General features: G+C 40.1%; 1 protein-coding gene across 2 annotated transcripts in view; it reads right to left on the reverse strand.

Annotated features, from left to right (window-relative positions):
• The window catches only part of LOC126546103 (uncharacterized), a 107,747-nt gene that overhangs the window by 84,782 nt on the left and 3,884 nt on the right, over positions 1 to 19,081 (reverse strand). The window contains exons 2-4 of one of the 2 annotated variants that reach the window (XM_050194185.3): positions 9,618 to 9,719; positions 4,785 to 4,966; positions 784 to 919 (exon numbers count right to left, since the gene is read on the reverse strand). In XM_050194185.3, the coding sequence (XP_050050142.1) occupies positions 784 to 919; positions 4,785 to 4,946 (298 nt within the window). In that variant the 5' untranslated portion in view covers positions 4,947 to 4,966; positions 9,618 to 9,719. The remainder of the gene's footprint in view (positions 1 to 783; positions 920 to 4,784; positions 4,967 to 9,617; positions 9,720 to 19,081) is intronic. The other variant, XM_055061664.2, reaches the window with a different exon arrangement.

The raw sequence follows: 19,081 nt of genomic DNA on the forward strand, positions 1-19,081 counted from the left end.
TTTAATGTCTATATTCAAACCTATGTAATAATTGAAACATAAAAATTATATTTGATTAGGACACCACAGCCATGTACAGTTGGCAATGAACAAACTGCAACAATTGAGCACACGGCCTCTGGTGGATCCTAAGCTACATGATGGCATGGTAAAATTTTTTCACTGAAGGGTAATTTGTACTGAAAGGAATGAAATTGCATATGCTACTTGTATGTTTAAGACCATCCTACTAAATGTGCATTCTTCATCACAACAGAGAATGTATCGAAGTGGATGTACTCACACCAGTACATTTTGTTTGTTGCCAACTGTACATTAACCACATTGCTATCCTGTTTAAAAGTACTGATTAAAAGGTTTGTGAACAATTTTTCATACAAAAATTGCATTCACAGAGTTTATAATGCTGCATTATAAGTGTGCTTGAGAAAACCAAAAGGATCCAATATTTAAAAAAAATTAAATTATGGGGTTTTACGAGCCAAAACCATGACCTGATTTTGAGGCACGCTGTAGTTGGGGACTCCAGAAATTTCGACCACCTGAGGTTCTTTAACGTGCACCTAAATCTAAGTACATGGGTGTTTTCGCATTTCACTCCCATCAAAATGCTGCCGCCGTGGCCGGAATTCGATCCTGCGACCTTGTGCTTAGCAACCCAACACCATAGCCACTAGGCAACCATAGCGGGTAGTATTCAATATGCAGACAGCAGCAAACTATAAGAATGTTGCAGGTCAGCTGTTAAGAATTATTTTGCCATGAATAAAAAGGAAAACTTACTTTGTTTTCGAAAACTGCTGTTGTAGTCACAAGCACGAAGCAAACTTGAGTTAGGTAGAAAGTAAGCATGATCATTTCTGGCATAGAAGTAGCGTTTTCCACCAAATTTCCCATCTCCTGCTCCAATTGGATTATCCTAAAAAAACAAGATTGCAATATGTTATTTGTGTGGGGACACATAGAAGCAAGTTACCATGTTTCTTGCATCATTTCTTTAGTGAGAGGATCACACTACCCACGCTGTTGCAGCTTATGATGCTAGATAAGTAAAACGAGTTGTGCAAGATTCTGTGAGATGGATGAAGGTTCATGTACGAAAACAAGTTATCGTCCACCCAAATGCAGCAGGACGCTATAAAGGAATCCTTTGTAGCAAGGACAATCTCTGAAAAAGAAAATCTACAAAGAAAACATTTGATGTGACAAATCAAAAATTTGTAGTTACCTTTGTGGCATCATGGATGAATGACACTCTTTCAAGAATATATCTCTACCATGCAAATTTCCATAGAACTGTTCGTTGATCAGTGTTCCCATGCTCCATGTGGTTAATCAATCCGTACCCATGTTCAGTTGGTAAAGAGACTGCTATGCACAGGCAATGGTCCTGAGCTCAATCGTTCCTTTTCATAAATCCATGTCTACCCTGTGGACTTCCACAGGAATCATTTGGCTGATTAATATTTATGCACTTAAAGTTGCCAATTAATTTGACACCATGCTGCTAGCCTCCTAGTTAACAGTTATAGTCCCCCCTCCCTCCCCTCCCTGTTTTTTTTTGGGGGGGGGAGTGGGGGAGGGCAATGCAGCTGCAAAGTAGTATTACAGCACCCATCTGGTAACTTCAGGGCTTTTGGTCTGAACCCAATAAATGATGAAACTGACACATTCAAGTATCATGTTATGTGACATGATGTTATGTGCGTGATGTTACAGAGATAGCCAGATTCTGAGCTCAAAACTGCTTAGTGCAGTAAAATTTACTATCATTGTCCGTGCACCACTGATTAGACCAAGTTGAGAGAATCCTAAGCCGCAAAGGCCTATCAATCAGTTTTGACTAAAGTCACAAACTGCATTAATGAATTCACAAATGTCGTTTGTAATTTTTCCAGACAAAACACACTTTAGCCCATTGCAAGCACTTAAAATGTCTATATATCCCATTTGGTACTTTATGGCTAGTGGCCAATGTCACCCTTTTAAGTATAAAAGGCATCAAATCAATCTTTAGTATCATCCTTTAAAGTCAAGTTGTTGAGAGAATCCTGCACTGCAAGGGCCTATCGATCAGTTTTGACTAAATTCACAAACTGCATTAATGAATGCACAAATCTCATTACCATCACTCATTCCTTTAGTTCTCGAAGAACACCTGCATCATAAGAGCAGTGCTTCATTATGTATTTAAAAAACTTGGCTCCACATACTGGTAAATTGCCAGCCATTTAATATTAAACTTAGAAAACACATAAGGAAATAAACACTCTTACAGCTACAATTAAATATGTGAAACAATATTACTTTAGACAGATAGTGAAAAATCGGAAGAGCACAAGATGAAACTGACAGTGATAAATCAATTTTTTTAAGTGATAACTGCTACACACATTTAAAAAAAACACCAAACAAAAATGCAAACTCTATGTGACTGACATCGTAAATGCCTATACCAAATGCTTTGCTGGTACTTGCAGTTCTCAAAAAGATCATTAAGTACCCAGTAAGAATCAGAGCTAGCATTCTTTTTATCTGCACTCTACATATGCTGATCATTCTTTACATTAAGGCAACTTAACATGATATAGATTTGGTTCACCAATCTCAGGTCAAATCAGTTTATTATGTCTTATCACCTACTTCAGCTGACATGGTCAACTAAATCTTTGTAACTGGTGCATTTTCTAGAGCACTGAAGAAGGCCAAAGATCTGCATATCTATATTATTTTGACAGCCACCTAATGCCAGATCCTGAGAAGAGTAGGTTTCTTGGTGTACCTTAATATAGCACCCAAAATTTAATCTTCATGCACAATCACTTGTTTGAAATCTTTGTTTTGGAATCTGTGTTGTCATCAAAGTGGGCCTCATATTTTCAGCTGCACATCATACACATTTGTAGCTATATGTTTTAGCTTCTTGGGACAAATATTTCACGCATCATAAGGTGTCAGCAACGAAATGTCTGGACGAACCAAACAGTCAATGAATTTAAGTGTATAATTGAATAATGCAAACAAAATATGCTGCCTTGCTGCCAAATTCCAGTCAGAATTCAGAATCAGAATCAGAATCCAGTCAGAGGTAAGAACAAAACCTTATTTTGAAGCTAGAGTATAAGTGCAGGCCACTATATGTAACAACTTCACCTTTTGCAAGCTTACTTAAAATGACATTGGTGCAGAACTTTCAGTGAAAGAAAGCCATCATTCAGTCCTGTTAGCTCTGTGTGCTTTTGTCAACATCAATATATTGCTCCCTCGAGCCTTTCAAGCCCTCGTGGATTCCCCATATTCTCAATCTTTGCAATATACTACTGTAGACAGTATACTCATGTTCTTGCTTGTCTGTCTGCATGTCTGTCTGTGTGTATGAGTACACATTTGTGTGTAGGGGGGGGGGACTTAAGTGAAATGCCCTTGTCATACTTTCAAGCAACTTGGTGATGCCAAACACTCCTCCAGAACTGTCTCAGGAAGAAAACATACTGAGAACAGTCATTTGCAGTCATATTTAAGCAGAAAAACTTGAGTGCCAGAGCCACTGCAAAATTTTTTTATCGTACTCATTTAGAAGATAAGACATGTTTTCTCTAATTGCTTTAATGAAAAATATTTCAGCTCTCTCTTATAGATAAGCTTTCACATGAGAAGCTGCCAAATCTTTTGCAGAAGTGCAGTGCCACAGACATCAATAGTTCTATCAATATACAGTAGATACAAGTAGGGACAGTGCCAGGGGGTGGCGGTTGGCTTCCCTAAAATTTTTTCTGCCACCCCTATATCTGTTGGGAGGTGTGCACGAATCAACTCAATCTCGAAAGCAGGAACAAATTATAGTACTCACAATAAATTGAAATCTAAACACTGAATATAATGCACCCTGTGGTGAAACTTCTGATGTGCCTATGCTAGCTGAAGATGGTCCTGTGAAACAAAATATCTGACGAAAGACTGAAGAACCTGGCGGTTCTCACAGTGGAAAAGGTCACAGCAAAATCTTTGCACCTGATTGACATTGTAGACACCTCTGACGCTAGGTTTCAGAATAGACGAATCCGCCTGCACTGGACGCGAGTGAACCTTGGAACTCAAAGTGTGTGTGCACATTTGTGCGATTAATGTGACGCAGAAATAAAGCAAGCCACTGTGCTTCTGGGTATTGTATTGTTGAATAAAAACTGATAAAAACAAAACCGTCTCAGGTGATTTTTATCCAGTGAGTGATGTGACTGAGAGCAAGTACTGTACGTCAGTCTGTGACGTTTCACAATGTTCAAGTCTTGTCAGGATTGATATATCATTGTGCCTACCACTTTGAAATTTTCCTGTCTCCCTACTGCCCTGGCACTAATAAAATTATGGTGCCGCCCTGGATACGAGAAAAGTTCACAAGGAAGTCTATGCAGAGGAGAAACAGCATGTAAAGCCAGAAGAATATGAAGATGTATGTGCAAATAATAAAATGAATGATAAAAAAGTAATAAAAAGGAACACTAACGCAAGTTAAGTGCACATTTCTAGCATAAAGAAGCAATGAAAACCACAAAATAGTTATTTTATTGTTTATTTGGTCAATACTGTGGACCGCCTGCATAATACATATGTAAACAAGGTACAGTGAGAAACAGTGAATGCTGAAATAAGTACAGAAGTACAAAGAATATGCTGTGGTCAGGTTCTGTGTTTGTTCCTTACATTATGGTACATAATGATAATTAAAAAACATAATTCCATTTACAAAGTAAACTATAAGTACAAAGTACAGAAAGAATACTTACAAATTCAACGCCAACTGTCCAGTTGGGAGAAACGACAGGAATTCGTCCAATCCAGCGGACCCAGCCATGTTCAGGTCCATGTTCAAACAACCACACCACGCGATCTCCTAAAGTCAGAAGTGGTCCTGTATCCTCTTCAATAAAAGGCTTGCTTAGAGACATAACTGCAAATGGTGCTGTTTCTGCAAAAATTATTTTGTCTCATAGTAACTTCAGTCTCACATATGTGAATGTAATAATAAATATGAAACATAAAACGAAGATTTTGTTCAATCACTGTCAGCCATATTAGCAAGACAAATTGTGCAGAAACCATCAAAGATTTCTGTAAATGTAAGAGAATAGCCAAATGTGAACATTTGCAATCATGGTCAGGACTATGTTTTGAAGCACAGAAAATTCGTTTTTGCTAGGTGTGGAGCTTTCATTTCTCTTTGAACTTTTTTTGGTGAGGGTAAATTTGGAGGGCATGTTAAAGCAATTGTTAAAGCAAATTTCATAACCTTACGTGACTTCTTTTTGAATACATGTAAACGATAAAAGGCTGGCAAAGCGAATGGCAAGGCAAACAGCAAAGCTTCTAGAACACTTACACGACTTGTTTTTTATATATATGGTGTCCCAGCTATCATGCACCAAGTTAAAAAAAAAAATTAACGAAGCATTTTATTAGGATGAAACTAACTGCTTGTCGTCAGCAGCAACCTGAAGAAGTGTCTTATATATTTTGTGTTCTTTCAACTTAATTAACTTGTAAAGATTCATTAACAAGCTCTTTAATTATTATATCTATGGCATTTATGTCAACATAAGGTGTTACAGTGACTTCAAAAACATCATTTTCAATTGTACATTTTTTAGCACACAAAAAGGGCACAGGATTGAAAGGAACAACTGAAAGTAGCATTGTGTCCGTGTCATTCCTTCCGGTCCTGTGTCCTTTCTGTGCGCTAAAAAATTTACTATGGTTTACCAACATGCCCAAGCATATGCTCTTTCATTTTTAATTGTTTCTGAGAAGCTACAGCTTTTGAGCAGCCTTTTCACCCGCGTCTGAAAGAAAGCCTGTGAATATAAAAAATACCATGTTTGGGCTGGTTCTCAAGCATACGGAAAAAAGAGCCACACACAATGTAGAATGCATCGCAATCAATTGAAATTAATGTTTTCAAAGTTAGGTCACTCTGTTGACACTTACTGTTGACATGTCTGCCATAAATACAGTAATGAAAAAGTCAGTTACCAGAATCGTGGCACAGCAAAAGACGAGGAATGACAGAAGCAACAAAGACAGGCGCACTGCCAGTATAGATGGTGCGCCTATCTATGTTGCTTCTGTCGTCATTTGTCTTTCACTGCGCTACAATTCTGGTAATCAATCATGCACCAGCTAGCCAAGCAACATGTTTTATTGAAAACATAAGTTAATTAATTATTACAAATTAATAATTTCAAAAGAACAAGAAATATGAGATGCTTCTTCAGGTTGCTGCTAACGTCATGCAATTGGTATCATCTGCATAGAAAGCTACTTCTTTTTTTAACTTGGTGTATGATGGCTGGGACACCTGGAATATATTGACGCGTGTACTTATCTTTATCGGGCGACCACGTTTCGCCGCCTAACAAGTGTTATCGCACAGCGCGGGACGCGCCTGTATGTATCTGAAGTTTCTGGAAAGTTATCGATTCTTCTATTCGCTGTCTGTTGTCGCCGAACCTTATGTTATCTGATTTCATCTCCTGCCGCGAATGGTGTAGAACTTTGTGGAAGGCACGCGGGTCCCAACGATTAGTCTGGAACATTCGACGACTGTTGTATAAAAGCCGACGCGCTTGACCCGCTGATCAGATTTTCGACGATCGCCGACTGTGTTCGCCGCTATCGTTGTGCTATAAGTGTAGCCTGTTTTGTGGGCACAGGTTCGCCCAATAAAATTTAGTTTTGTCATTCACAGTATTGCTACTGTGTTCTTCAACGTCACCACCACGTGACAATATATAAGCGATATAATAGGCTGGTGAAATGAATGGCAAGGCAAATGGGGAAGCTCCTAGAACACTCAGAAGACTTGTCTTAATTTATTTATTTATTTATTTAGTTATTTACCCTCAAGCCTTTCGGTATTACAGAGGAGAGTGGGTTATACTAGAAATAGGGAGGAAATATATAACCAGTTTATACACAATATTTGCTAATTATACAATGTTAGCTGAAAGTTTGATAAATACGGTAATAGAACATGGCATAATATAAGTAACCTTAAAAAAACAACCAACATTAGTTCGTACAAATGCTTGATATTATACAGTGTTAGATAGTGCTTCTCAAAAATTTTCATTGTTATTAATGGAAACAATATCAGAGGGAAGTTCATTCCAATTTTTTGACATATGTGGCAAAAATGAGCAAAAAAAGCCTTCCAGAAGGACTTCTTCCTGGGCAAGTTGGTGCTTAGATTTCCTGGGTATACTTGAATACATTTTGTGAAAAGGGACAGAAAAATGAAGTGAATCACTTTCTTCTTTTTTGTGTCCCTTTTCACGAAATGTATTTCATGACATAATCAAGTATACCTAGGAAATGTAAAAAACATGTCGTGTTATATGCATAAATTTTAACTTTGTGCTGATGATCAGTATGGCGAGATAAGTAACATGGCCACGACATGAATTTCAGACGAAGAGCGGACGAAAAGTGGTGATACAGGTTATGAATAAATTAAAGGTGAGGAATCCTTCAACGTGTTGCCAGTGGCTGAAGACCCAGATTTCATTTCATTGAAGATACACTCATAGTGCAGTTGTAGTTCCATAGGATAAAACAAGTTGTGTTGTTTTGTATTAGTTCAAGGAATTGTATTAAGTTTTCAAGGAAGGGGTCCCATATTGCTGCAGCATGTTCTAATTTTGGACATAACAGGGTTTTATAAAGTAGTAATTTTAAAGGAGATGGAGCACGAGAAAAGTTAAGGCATAAGTATCTCAGCAGATGACTGGCTTGGTTAATTATATATCCAACAGGATGATTCCACATTAATTTAGACATTATATGCATGCTTAAGTACTTATATGAACGTTTCTATAGCAACATTATTCAGGTAGAACACAGGCAGCTTATTGTTAGATCGGGATGGATACTCTCACAAATTTACACTTGTCAATCATTCGGCACAATCGGCACCAATTGCTGACTTTATTAAGGTCGGCCTGAAGCAGGATGATGTCATGTTCATTAGTTATTTCTCTGGAGTTATTTCTCTGGACACAGTTGTCTGAAAATAAGTGTATGGCTTATATTGCTGAAGGTAAGTCATTAATATAGCTAAGAAATAATAGAGGTCCCAGGACGGAGCCTTGTGGCACACCGGACTGAACATTGCTGTGAGGTGAGTTATGACCATGAGCTCTAACGAACTGGGAATGGTTAACGAGAAATGACTCAATCTATTTTAGAATGTTATGATCAAAGTTTAATTTGCTTAGTTTATAAAGTAAAAGTTTATGGAAGGCTTTGTCAAAGGCTTTTGAAAAATCTAAAAAGATGCAACCGGCAAGAGAAGAACAGTCAAGTATTTCGTGTAGTTTGTGAGTAAATGTTAATAATTGCGATTCACATGAGATGATTTTCAAAATCTGTGCTGTGATGGCGAAAAAAATTAGACTCAAGAAAATCTGCAAGGTTAATAAAAATAACATGTTCTAATAATTTGCAGCAGGTACTGGTTACTGATATCGGACGATAATTTGTAGGCGGCGTTTTGCTGCCAGATTTGTGCAAAGGGATCATTCTTCCTGTTTTCCGTTGAGACAGGACAGTATATGTGCTGAGCAATTGGTGAAATATTTTAGTTCATATAATGCAAGTTTAAGAGCAGTTGTTTTTCAGAAATGTAACACTCGTGTTATCAAAGCCAGGTGATGAATGTATCTTCAACGAATCTATTAGTTGAATAGCACTAAGAACTTCAACAGTCACTGGAGGCATAGTCAAAATTTTTAGTCAATCAAGGCAGGCAGTTCAATATAAGCAGTGCACAAGAAATTTTAAACAAAGGTATTATTCAGGAGAGTTGCACATGGATTTTTCGGAACAGGGTTAAGAGCGATAAAATTGTCGGAAAGTGGATGTATGACATGCCAGAATTTTTTTACGTTATTTAACAGCATAGATGGTAATGTAATTGATACAAATCTTTCTTTAGCGTACTTGAGTGCGGCTACATAGACATTAGATGCTAATGTGTACACTTTCCAACTATTTATATTGCTACACCCGTGTGGTATTTGATTGTTTGAACGAGGTGCGTGGGTGCCATCACTCGAGAAAACAGGAGGAAGAATGAACTGGGCTCGCGCTTTGAATCTAACCAGTCAGTGCTGCAACTGCTGTCGTAAACATAACCTGTAAATAGTTGCTCGTCTTACTGACATGTCCTTCGCGTAACATTGTGGTGGAGGTGGAACGTTTCCCGTCCTCGCCACGGAGCTCCAAAGTGGCCGCACCGTGTATATACACATATATAAGTGATAAATGGCTGGCCAAACAAACAACAAGGCAAATGGGGGAGCTTCTAAAACACTTGCATTTGTTTTCAAGCAATAAAGGGCTGGTGAAGTGAACTACAAGACGAATGGCAAAGTTTTGGGCAGCTATTCAATTTATTAAAGGAATGATACGCTTGAAGGCATATTGTTGCAGTGAGCTAAGATACTTAGGTATAGTCTGTAGCTAATGTACATTGAGTAATTCCATAGATAACAGAGCTCGTAAGTAACCAGCACATCCGTAGCAATAGCATAGGTGGCTATATAAGCTGATTCATTATATACATGTTATCTCCAGCGGCCCAAGCAGCAAGGCGGTAGAAAGCTGCCCTCCTCCTCTCCCATCTGCACCAGCACCAGCACCACCGCCACAGCCCTCGCCTAGAGCTGCGAAAGCAGGAGAAAGTCGCAGAAACTAGAGGTGGTGAGCGTTCCCTCTCCTTTCTTGATTATTCGAATATAGGCAGCCCTCTCTCAATCTTTCGACACAGAAATGCTGCCAACTACCAATAAACCCAGCACAATAGCAGAACGAAGCTACTGACTATAAAATATAACATAACCTTTGCTGATTATAGGCCGACATCTTCCAATTTTTGGCAACAGTGCATAGGTTTGGTGGCCTGTGAACACGGTCCTAATAATACTAATACAACAGCACATGTAAATATGCTTTCGAAAGTTTGAGAAGTAAGCAAAGTTAAAGCTATGTCGCAAGCAAAAAAAGAAAACACATTTATTTTGACTAATTCGTTAATTAAGATGGACACTGTGCCTGCACTACACAACCCCAAACAATTATAATTGTTTCTTTGCCAGTATACACAGCAACCTTCCCAAACAACTATGTTATGGTTGCCTTTAGAGAAATCACTCCAGGATTATTACATAAATATTTTTCATTAAGAAACCTGCTTTCGAAAGGTATTGCTAGATAAATTCTCTAAAACACTTTCTCAGGAATCATTAATCATTGCCTAAGAGATGCCTATTAATTCGGTATAATTAAGGACATTGTTCTGGGGTTTTGTTTTATTACATTGGGGAAGAAAAAAACCAGGTGATCTGTAACAGTCATGATAAGGATTACCTTTTTTTTTTTTTTTGCAAGGCATACAAAAACAGATATATACCATATTTATTCGAATATAGGTCAACCTTTATTTTTTTTTCCGAGAATGTTAACTAAAATGTGCTATCGACCTATATTCATGACCAAAGAAACTGGACCTATACTCGTGAACAAAGCTAGCAAAAGTACTGAGCAAAACTACATGTGTAAGCTAATAGAGTTGCTCCATCATATTCGCCACAAAGCCAGTCTCGAGATAATCCAGACTGTCTTAAGAAATGCATATCCAATGCATTCAACAGCACTGGGGGCGACGAGGATACCTGCAATGCATTCAACGAGGATACAGCTTCTGGCATTGACTAGCAAGATTTAGTAGCAAAGCTCACAGTGAATAAATGTGTGTCATGTTGAAAGTTTTTTGTTTTTATATAAAAAAAAGACATGGGTTGACCTATATTTGAATAATTTTTTATTTCTCAGCGAGTTCCATACATACAGGTTGACCTACATTCGTGTTCAACCTATGTTCAAGTAAATACAGTACTGTTCAGATTCTGCAAGTCAAGGTGCACTTTAGTTCAAAGAACAGTCTTGAAAGAGTTGCTTATGGAATCTGCTGCCATGTTCTACATGGATGTTCCACATCCGCTGCCAAGGTTTGTGAGCAGTGACGCTGGCTAACACTCCCAGGGTTAGTCCTAGTAGTAGCATCACACGCGTAATGCGAAGACATGGGATCATTCCCCACCTGCTGCAAGTTCTTTTTTCATCCACTTTCCTTTCCATTAATTTATAATTTGTTTATTTCAATTAGTCAGTACAAGTAATTTCCACTGTGTTTTCCTTGGTGTCCTTGTTTGTTGGCTTCTTATGATATGATTAAAAAATGATTGAAGACCTTAATAGAGAGAGTATACAAGAGTGGGGTTGAAGATTAATATGCAGAAGACAAAGATAATGATCAATAGCCGGGCAAGGGAACAAGCGTTCGGGATTGCCAGTCAGCCTCTAGAGTCTGTGAAGGAGTACATTTACCTAGGTCAATTACTCACAGGGGACCCTGATCATGAGAAAGAAATTTACAGAAGAATGCAATTGGGTTGGAGCGTATTCAGCAGACACTGTTAGATCCTGACTGGAAGCTTACCATTATCATTAAAAAGAAAGGTCTAGAATCAACACATTCTACTGGTGCTGACATATGGGGAAGAAACTTGGAGACTGACAAAGAAGCTCGAAAATAAGTTAAGGGCGGCACAAAGAGCGATGGAACAAAGAATGTTAGGCAAAACGTTAAGAGACAGGAAGAGAGCGGTGTGGATCAGAGAGCAAACAGGGAAAGCCGATATTCTAATTGACATTAAGAGAAAGAAATGGAGTTGGGCAGGTCATGTAATCCGTAGGTTCGATAACCGGTGGACCATTAGGGTTACAGAATGGGTGCCGAGGGAAGCGCAGTCGAAGATGGCAGAAGACTAGGTGGGGTGTCAAAATTAAGAAATTTGCAGGCGCTAGTTGGAATCGGGTGGCGCAGGACAGGGGTAATTGGAGATCGCAGAGAGAGGCCTTCGTCCTGCAATGGACATAAAATAGGCTGATGATGATGATGACAGTGTAACTATGACAAGGTGATGGAATTGTAGCAGCAGAACTGCCTAATTCAGAAGTTCTTGACCATGTCTTTAAAAAAAGTTGAAGGATATTTCGAACCAAGGCCATAACAGGAATGCCTAGGTGATTTCGTTGTGCAACTGCTAGTTGTAAAGTAGAGCTACATCTTCTAGCAGGTGACTTTTTGATGAGGATTTGGGTCCAACCCAATTTGAACAAAAACTGAGTTAAAATGGGCAAAAAATGACGTAAAGTCAAGCTTTACTTAAAAAACCTATGGCCCTAGATGTATTAAAAAAACTTTTTTACAAAATATCTTCATGACGTGGTTCCATGATGGCTTCCCATTTTTATATGTACCATCAGTTGATTTTCATTCCTGTTGTAACAATGCCTGCCATGACACAATGTCACTTAGTGGATATTTTCATTTTAAAAAATGACGGTTTCACCCAAAAGGTGGAACACCAATAGCATTAGCAAAGCATTAAACAATTATTCAATGGTTCGTAGTTTTACAGGCCGCATAAATTGCACTAAACATTTGATTATTAACTGAACAAACATGATGTCAAGCATGCACAAACATAGACATATCTCACTCGATGACCGTGAGCACTCAGTAACAATGCTGGCGTAATGATGAGCGCAAGCAGCAGAGAGCATGCGTGCTTGTCCCAAAGTGAATGTTTCGCACAGCCACTAGCTTTCGCTACTGCAACTGCACCTCGTCTCCAAAACTCAGATTATGCCGTCTCCAAGGCTAGGTGTGCAGGAAGTTAGCGCATATGAAGCCACCAGTCATTTCAGCTCCCCCTTGCATGTTTGCCTTTCGCCCTAGCAACTGCACAACACAAGGTGCGTGGGTCACATATGCTGTATATGTGCTTGGCCAGATGGGGGCAACCATGAGTAGCCAAGGTCGGGTCAGAGGAGGAGACAGGCTCTCCTCCTCTAGCCTGGTCATACAGCACTGCAGTCCAATTACGTGACCTCCAACGTTCTGTGTGTGGAAAGAGGGTGCGCATCAAGCCACCATCCTTCTCGTTTGCCTTTGCACCCATAGCACATCATGTGACTACCAACATACGGCACATGAGCCTTCACCTCACTCTCCCTCACACGCAGACTTATTCGCACAATAATTGCACAATACAGCACAATAATTGCAACGGTGAAAATTCACTTGTAGTGTCCGTATAGTTACTGTCGCAATAAAGCCTTTACTTATACTTTTACTTATATCCTGGCTGTCTTCTGCAGTAGTGACAAATAAACCTGCTGGTCTTTAGTGGCCATTGTTGAAAACCTGTAATAGGCTCCAGGTCAATTTTAAGGTGTATTTGAATGTGTGAAAGTGGGAATGCAACCCTTAAGATATTTTCCCTGCACTTTTGTGAATGGCTGAATCTCATCCCCTTGCATGACCTCAGCTGGAGATGGTGACTTGTTCCTATGCCCAGATCTCAACTTACTACTGGCTCACTTCTGACCCTGATCATTCCCTTTTGATTAGAAACATATACCATTCCACCTCTTGTTCACTGGCTGCTGCTTGTACACCACATACATAGGGTTCAGCAGTTTTCGTTTTCTCAAATACAGCTTACTTTTTTTAGTTCCTATTTTCAATTGAAAGCATAATGTTTTCTTTTTTTTTTTCTTATTTCAATCAATATATATTTTTCAAGATGAATTCTCATCAGCTTCTTTCAGAGGATTTACAGTTTTTCTTGTGAATATCTGTTCCACTAAATTTGTTTCCACTAAATGTTGTATAATTGCAGATCCTACATTAAATACAATAACAAAGTTTTTGAGAAGCTGTCCAGCAGGGACACAATGCCATATAGCCATGCGACTACGTAGCAATTAAGAGTATGCATTTGATATTCTACACAATAAAATTTCTGTAAAAATAACCATCAACAATGAGTGCCCTTGAGTTGCAACTTCAGCACGCAACTTTGCCTCATCCCCCATTCCTCCGCTAACTCCCTCATAACACCCTCACACAACCTCTATCATTTGTTTAGATAAGATTGGGCCAGTTTTTACTACACAATCTCCATAATAAGCCTAGTTTACTATTACACTGTGTTTACGATCAGTTCACTTTAGTTGGCAAGAAATCGACCAAACAGACATGTGAAAAGGCATACAGAAAGGCAATGAAAGCTTCACTTTCATAAAGGAATTATGCACTTGAAGGCATGTACTTGTTGCAGTGAGAATATCTATGAACCATTTGTTATTCCATGGTGTAATTCTGTGTAAAACAAAGCTGGTCACCAAGGCACATTTAGAGGTAACACAGATGGCTATACAAAGTGCCCCAACCATCATGCAACAAGATTTAAGAGCAATTGCATTACTCAAAGAAAACCTAGTGCATATTGTTTCCAGTGCAGTGGAGTAGCCACCAGTAACTTTTTCATTACTGAGATTTAATTAGGCAATTGAAATTAATTGTCCAACTCAAGAAGTACTGTCCTATTGAAGTGTCAGTGAGGTGTTTGTAGGCAGAGCCAAGGGACATCTAACCGTGGTATTCTCAGCGATGTACTAACCGCGTACTAATTTTTTTCGACTGATAAACAAACCCCGACAAATATGAAAAATACCACATGACTGCACTCCCAACTGCATCATAAAGCAGCGCCCTCAAATAAGCTGATTGAAAGTCACTGCTTTGCCTGTCGCAAACCCAAAGAGACTGCGCATCACCCAGACATAGTCGACTATCAATATAACGAAGCCTGACAATCCGACAAAAGAACGCCCGTTTTATCCGAAGTCCGTAATATCCGAAATGCCTCACTACTGAAACTTTCATCGCGGTGTGCAACAACGTTATAGTGACAAACGTCCAAAGTAAAAAACAAACAGAAAACGTCGCAGTATTGCCCAAAAGGCGAAGCATCATTTGCGACAGCAAATTTAGAAAGATAAGCGCGACAGCAGCAACAAGTCAATTGACCTTGGTGCTGTCTCTCACTACAACGTGAACTAAACGTCGAAAGCACAGCACGTACGAAGCTACCGGCACTGGGCGCACTTTGTCCACATTGCAGATTGCTTTTAAGATGCGGCGGCCATGCCGTAAGCAGCAGCCATTGGAGTAGAACCCACTTGCCTCCCCCGCGTGCCTCGCACGCAAAAGAAGACGGCGCGTTTTCGCCCTGCACTTCCTCCCTCGTGCACACAATATTGAGCCGCGATCGTCGGCTTATCCGCGCAAGTCAGGTGCCACCCCGTGTCGACACGGCAAAAGTATGTTTTATACGACCAACTTCGAAAAAAATTCTGATTTTGTCCGCTGTAGCCAATAGACCGTTGCAGCACAGCCTGTTAAAAGCGAACTTGGTTTCATTAATAAAAAAGGTAGAACAAACTAAGGCTGAAATATGGTCCGTTATATCAGAAAGTCTGTTGTACGCGGGTCCATTGTAACGAGCATAGACAGTAATGATATGGAAGGAGCACCAACAGCCGGTTTCGCGGCTTTGCAGCTATTCCTTGCTCTCATGTCTACGTCACATTTATTATCTGTCTCTCAAGGCCAACTGATCACTTTGATAACAAAAGCCCCTTGATAACGCAGCAGAAGCACAGCTCTGACCACAGACGAAACACGATAACCAATGGAATAGGCATACAATATTTAAAAGTCCCAGCTCTGCTCGCACCACATCAAAGGAGCCCGTGCAGCTGTATTTCATGCCAGAAACTTGCTTTGGACCAAACCCAAACTAAAGAAACGGTTTTATTTTTCATTAGAGTGTATATGTGCTGCAAAAACAGGTTCGTGGCGAAAAATAAAAGCGAAATAAGCAGACCAGGAATCGACCCATGTGTAGAGAAAATGCAAAACCGATGCATTCAAGAAAGTAAATGTACCACTTTCGTATGTACTAAATTCGCAATCAGGATGTCAGCAAAGAGAGAGAGAGAGAGAGAGAGAGATCAGATTTTAGTGTGCCCTTATTATCTGTGCATTCGTAAGTGCCATTGAACAACAGCTGCCGCCTAGAGGATGTGTTTGAACAGGTCCCCTTTAGCAGCTACACAGTACTGAGTCTGCTTTGCACATCTTCGGTAGCTTTCTTCCTGACTGACGCTGGAATTCTGCAGCAGACATCCGTTATCCTTGCCTTGAGCTTATCTGATATCATCGTCTTGATCATGTAAACACAATCTTTCACATAACCCCAAAGAAAGAAATCGAGTGGAGAGAAGTCAGGTGAGCAAGCTGGCGAATTTACAGGCCCGTCCCTTCCAAACCATTGCGGATGGACAGTCGCATCCAGCCAGTTTCGTGTTCGGCTGCTGCTGTGTGCTGGCGCCCCATCCAACTGATATCACAGAAGTGGAAGATGTGACAGCAGGGCTTCCCTGAAAAACTCATGCAGCACTACCCTCAAGGATTTCATCCACGTAATGCTGTCCAGTCAGTGTGTGATAGAAGATGGGACCAGTTATAGCACCAGCATAAATCCCGCATCACACACTGAACAACCACTGGTACTGGCGCCAAGTGCATTTCACCCAGTGTGGATTGGAGTCACTCCAATAGTGTGCACTGTGCATATTTATCTCAGCATTCCTACAAAACTTGGCTTTGTCTGTCCACATGATGTTGCTCAAAAAGTCCGGTGACTCATGGGCTTTTGTGAGGACCCAATTCGAGAAATCTAGACAATTCTGCAAGTCCCTCTCTTCCAAGCATTGGCGCAGGTTAAGGTGGTACAGCCGAGTCATTTAGAATCCTCCAAACCGATGACTTGAACCCACACGCTAACATGAGGGTTTGAGGCCATAATCAGTAGAACATCCGTGCCTAGGCTAGGACTCAAAGATGGAGTCCTTCACCGCTATTTCATGAAGTTGCCAGTTTGTCTCAGGTTTTCATAATTTCTGATGATCATCTATGCATATGGCCTACCACCACACTTCCAAAACTTATATACCTTTGCAGACTTCCTCTTGTTGACTCAGAACAATTTGGGTGCGAGCTAGTTGGTACAGATCATTCCTATTTAAAACAGTGCCAAAAAAACACGGACAAGGGAGGACACAGGACCAGTCCTCCCTTGTCCATGTTTTTTTGGCGCTGTTTTAAATATGAATGATCCGTACCAACTAGCTCGCACCCAAACAGCGCTCGTCCTGTGCCCTCCCTTGTCCGTGTTTTTTTTGGCACTGTTTTAAATATGAATGTTCCTCTTGTTGCCATTCGCAGTTACCAGGGCAAGGATCATGTTTGCCTTCTGCTCATTAGAGAAAGACATGGTAACTGGGACGAAACAAAACACACCTTTAAACCTTTGCACTGACGCTGTAAATTTGCTGTTATGGCAATAGGTTTTGTGGTGAAAAAAACAAAAACCTTCCATGCACTTTATCTATGCTAAGACAACAGCTATCACACCTTCAGCAGAGCGCGCTGGCAGGCTAGTAGGTGCGAATCCATAATTACTTTGTTTAGCGCAAAACCACCGACACAAGAAAGACTACAGGACAAGGCGGTACTCTTAACTGACATCATTTTATTTCGTCACTCCTTTAATCCATAATTACTTTGTTTTGCGCTACACAAAGTAATTATGGACTATCACAGCTTCTTTCCAACTAACACCAAACGTGATGTGTTGCTTCGGCAAGGGCGCGGCAGATAAGTCACTAGCTCGATCACAATGTTTTTCTTTATTTCGTTCTGGCTAACTCAGAGGGAGCCTGTTTGAGGGCGCTGCTTTATGATGTCACATGGTATTCTTCATATTTCACGGGGTTCATCAGTCGGAAAAAATTTGTATGTAATTAGATACCGCTGAAAATACCGCAGTTAGATGTCCCTTGGCTGTGCCTACAAGTGCCTCACTGACACTATGAGAATTAGGACAGTAGTTCCCAAGTTAGATACTTAATTACAATTGCCTAATTAAATCTAAGTAATGCAATTTCTCTTTTTTTAAATCTTGGTGCATGATAGTTTGGACACCCTCTATAAGCCAATTTGTTATATATTTGCTGTCACAGCCACCTGGAGGTGCACAATATCCTGCTTCACTCTTGCCCCCCTCACAACACATTTCTCCTCTCATTCCTTCCCAACCCCCTCACCACATCCTCTTATTCCTTTACACCACCCTCAGCACATTTCTCCCGGTACTCCTTCGGACCAATGATTTATTGATGGTGGAATCATGGCGTCACGAAGAAGACGAACAGTTAAAATAATGACACTTTATTTGTAACTATACGCAGATAGAGAACTCCAGCAAATAAAATACACACCTCACGTTTGCAACCTCACATTTCCATCAATGAGCTTATCCTGTGCATCCACCGCAGTGGCTGCAGCACAATGACTACAAGGACCAGAGCCAGGCCCCAACACTGTCCGCGTACCGCCCTCCCTGCTTGTCTTTTCTGTCACAGTGTCAAGCAAAATGGATGCATATAAGAAAAATCTTAGGACTATTTTATTTCTGAACCAAACCAGGTTACTGCAGAAGCTGCAGCTGCTCAGTGCCGTAGGAACTAGAAAGTAGCCACAAATATGTTTGCGAGTATATGGCATTGAAATGTGTATTACCCATGGAAGAAGAGTACATTTCTGGGAACATGGTCCAGAAGGAAATAAAATATTTAGAGGCAGAAAAATGTGACGCAGTGCCACCACCGACCACATCTAAACCATCACATTCCACAAAGCTCTCGTACAACAGTACCTGTATCTCAGTTAGTTGGCGTTCAGTGCCAAATGCACCCATTCTAGTACAAAAATAGGCGAAAGAACCAAAGAAATTAATTCAGTTATTTAAAGGAATCATGCACTGAAGCCATTTGTTGCAGTAACAATATTTACGTAGCATTCGTTCGTTTGCTGCGCAATTCCGCGGAGAACAGAGCTGGCAATAAGTGCATCTGCAAAGGTAGTACCGAAGTCTACACGTATACGCCGACTCTATATACGTGTACTGTTGTGTGCTGAGCCATGTTGGGAGACAACATAGTTTCTGTGAAACAGAAGTCTGCGGGAGACCTCAGAAAAAGCACT

The sequence above is a fragment of the Dermacentor andersoni genome, chromosome 1 (assembly GCF_023375885.2).
Source record: "Dermacentor andersoni chromosome 1, qqDerAnde1_hic_scaffold, whole genome shotgun sequence".
In the NCBI taxonomy this organism is placed as follows: Eukaryota; Metazoa; Arthropoda; class Arachnida; order Ixodida; family Ixodidae; genus Dermacentor; species Dermacentor andersoni.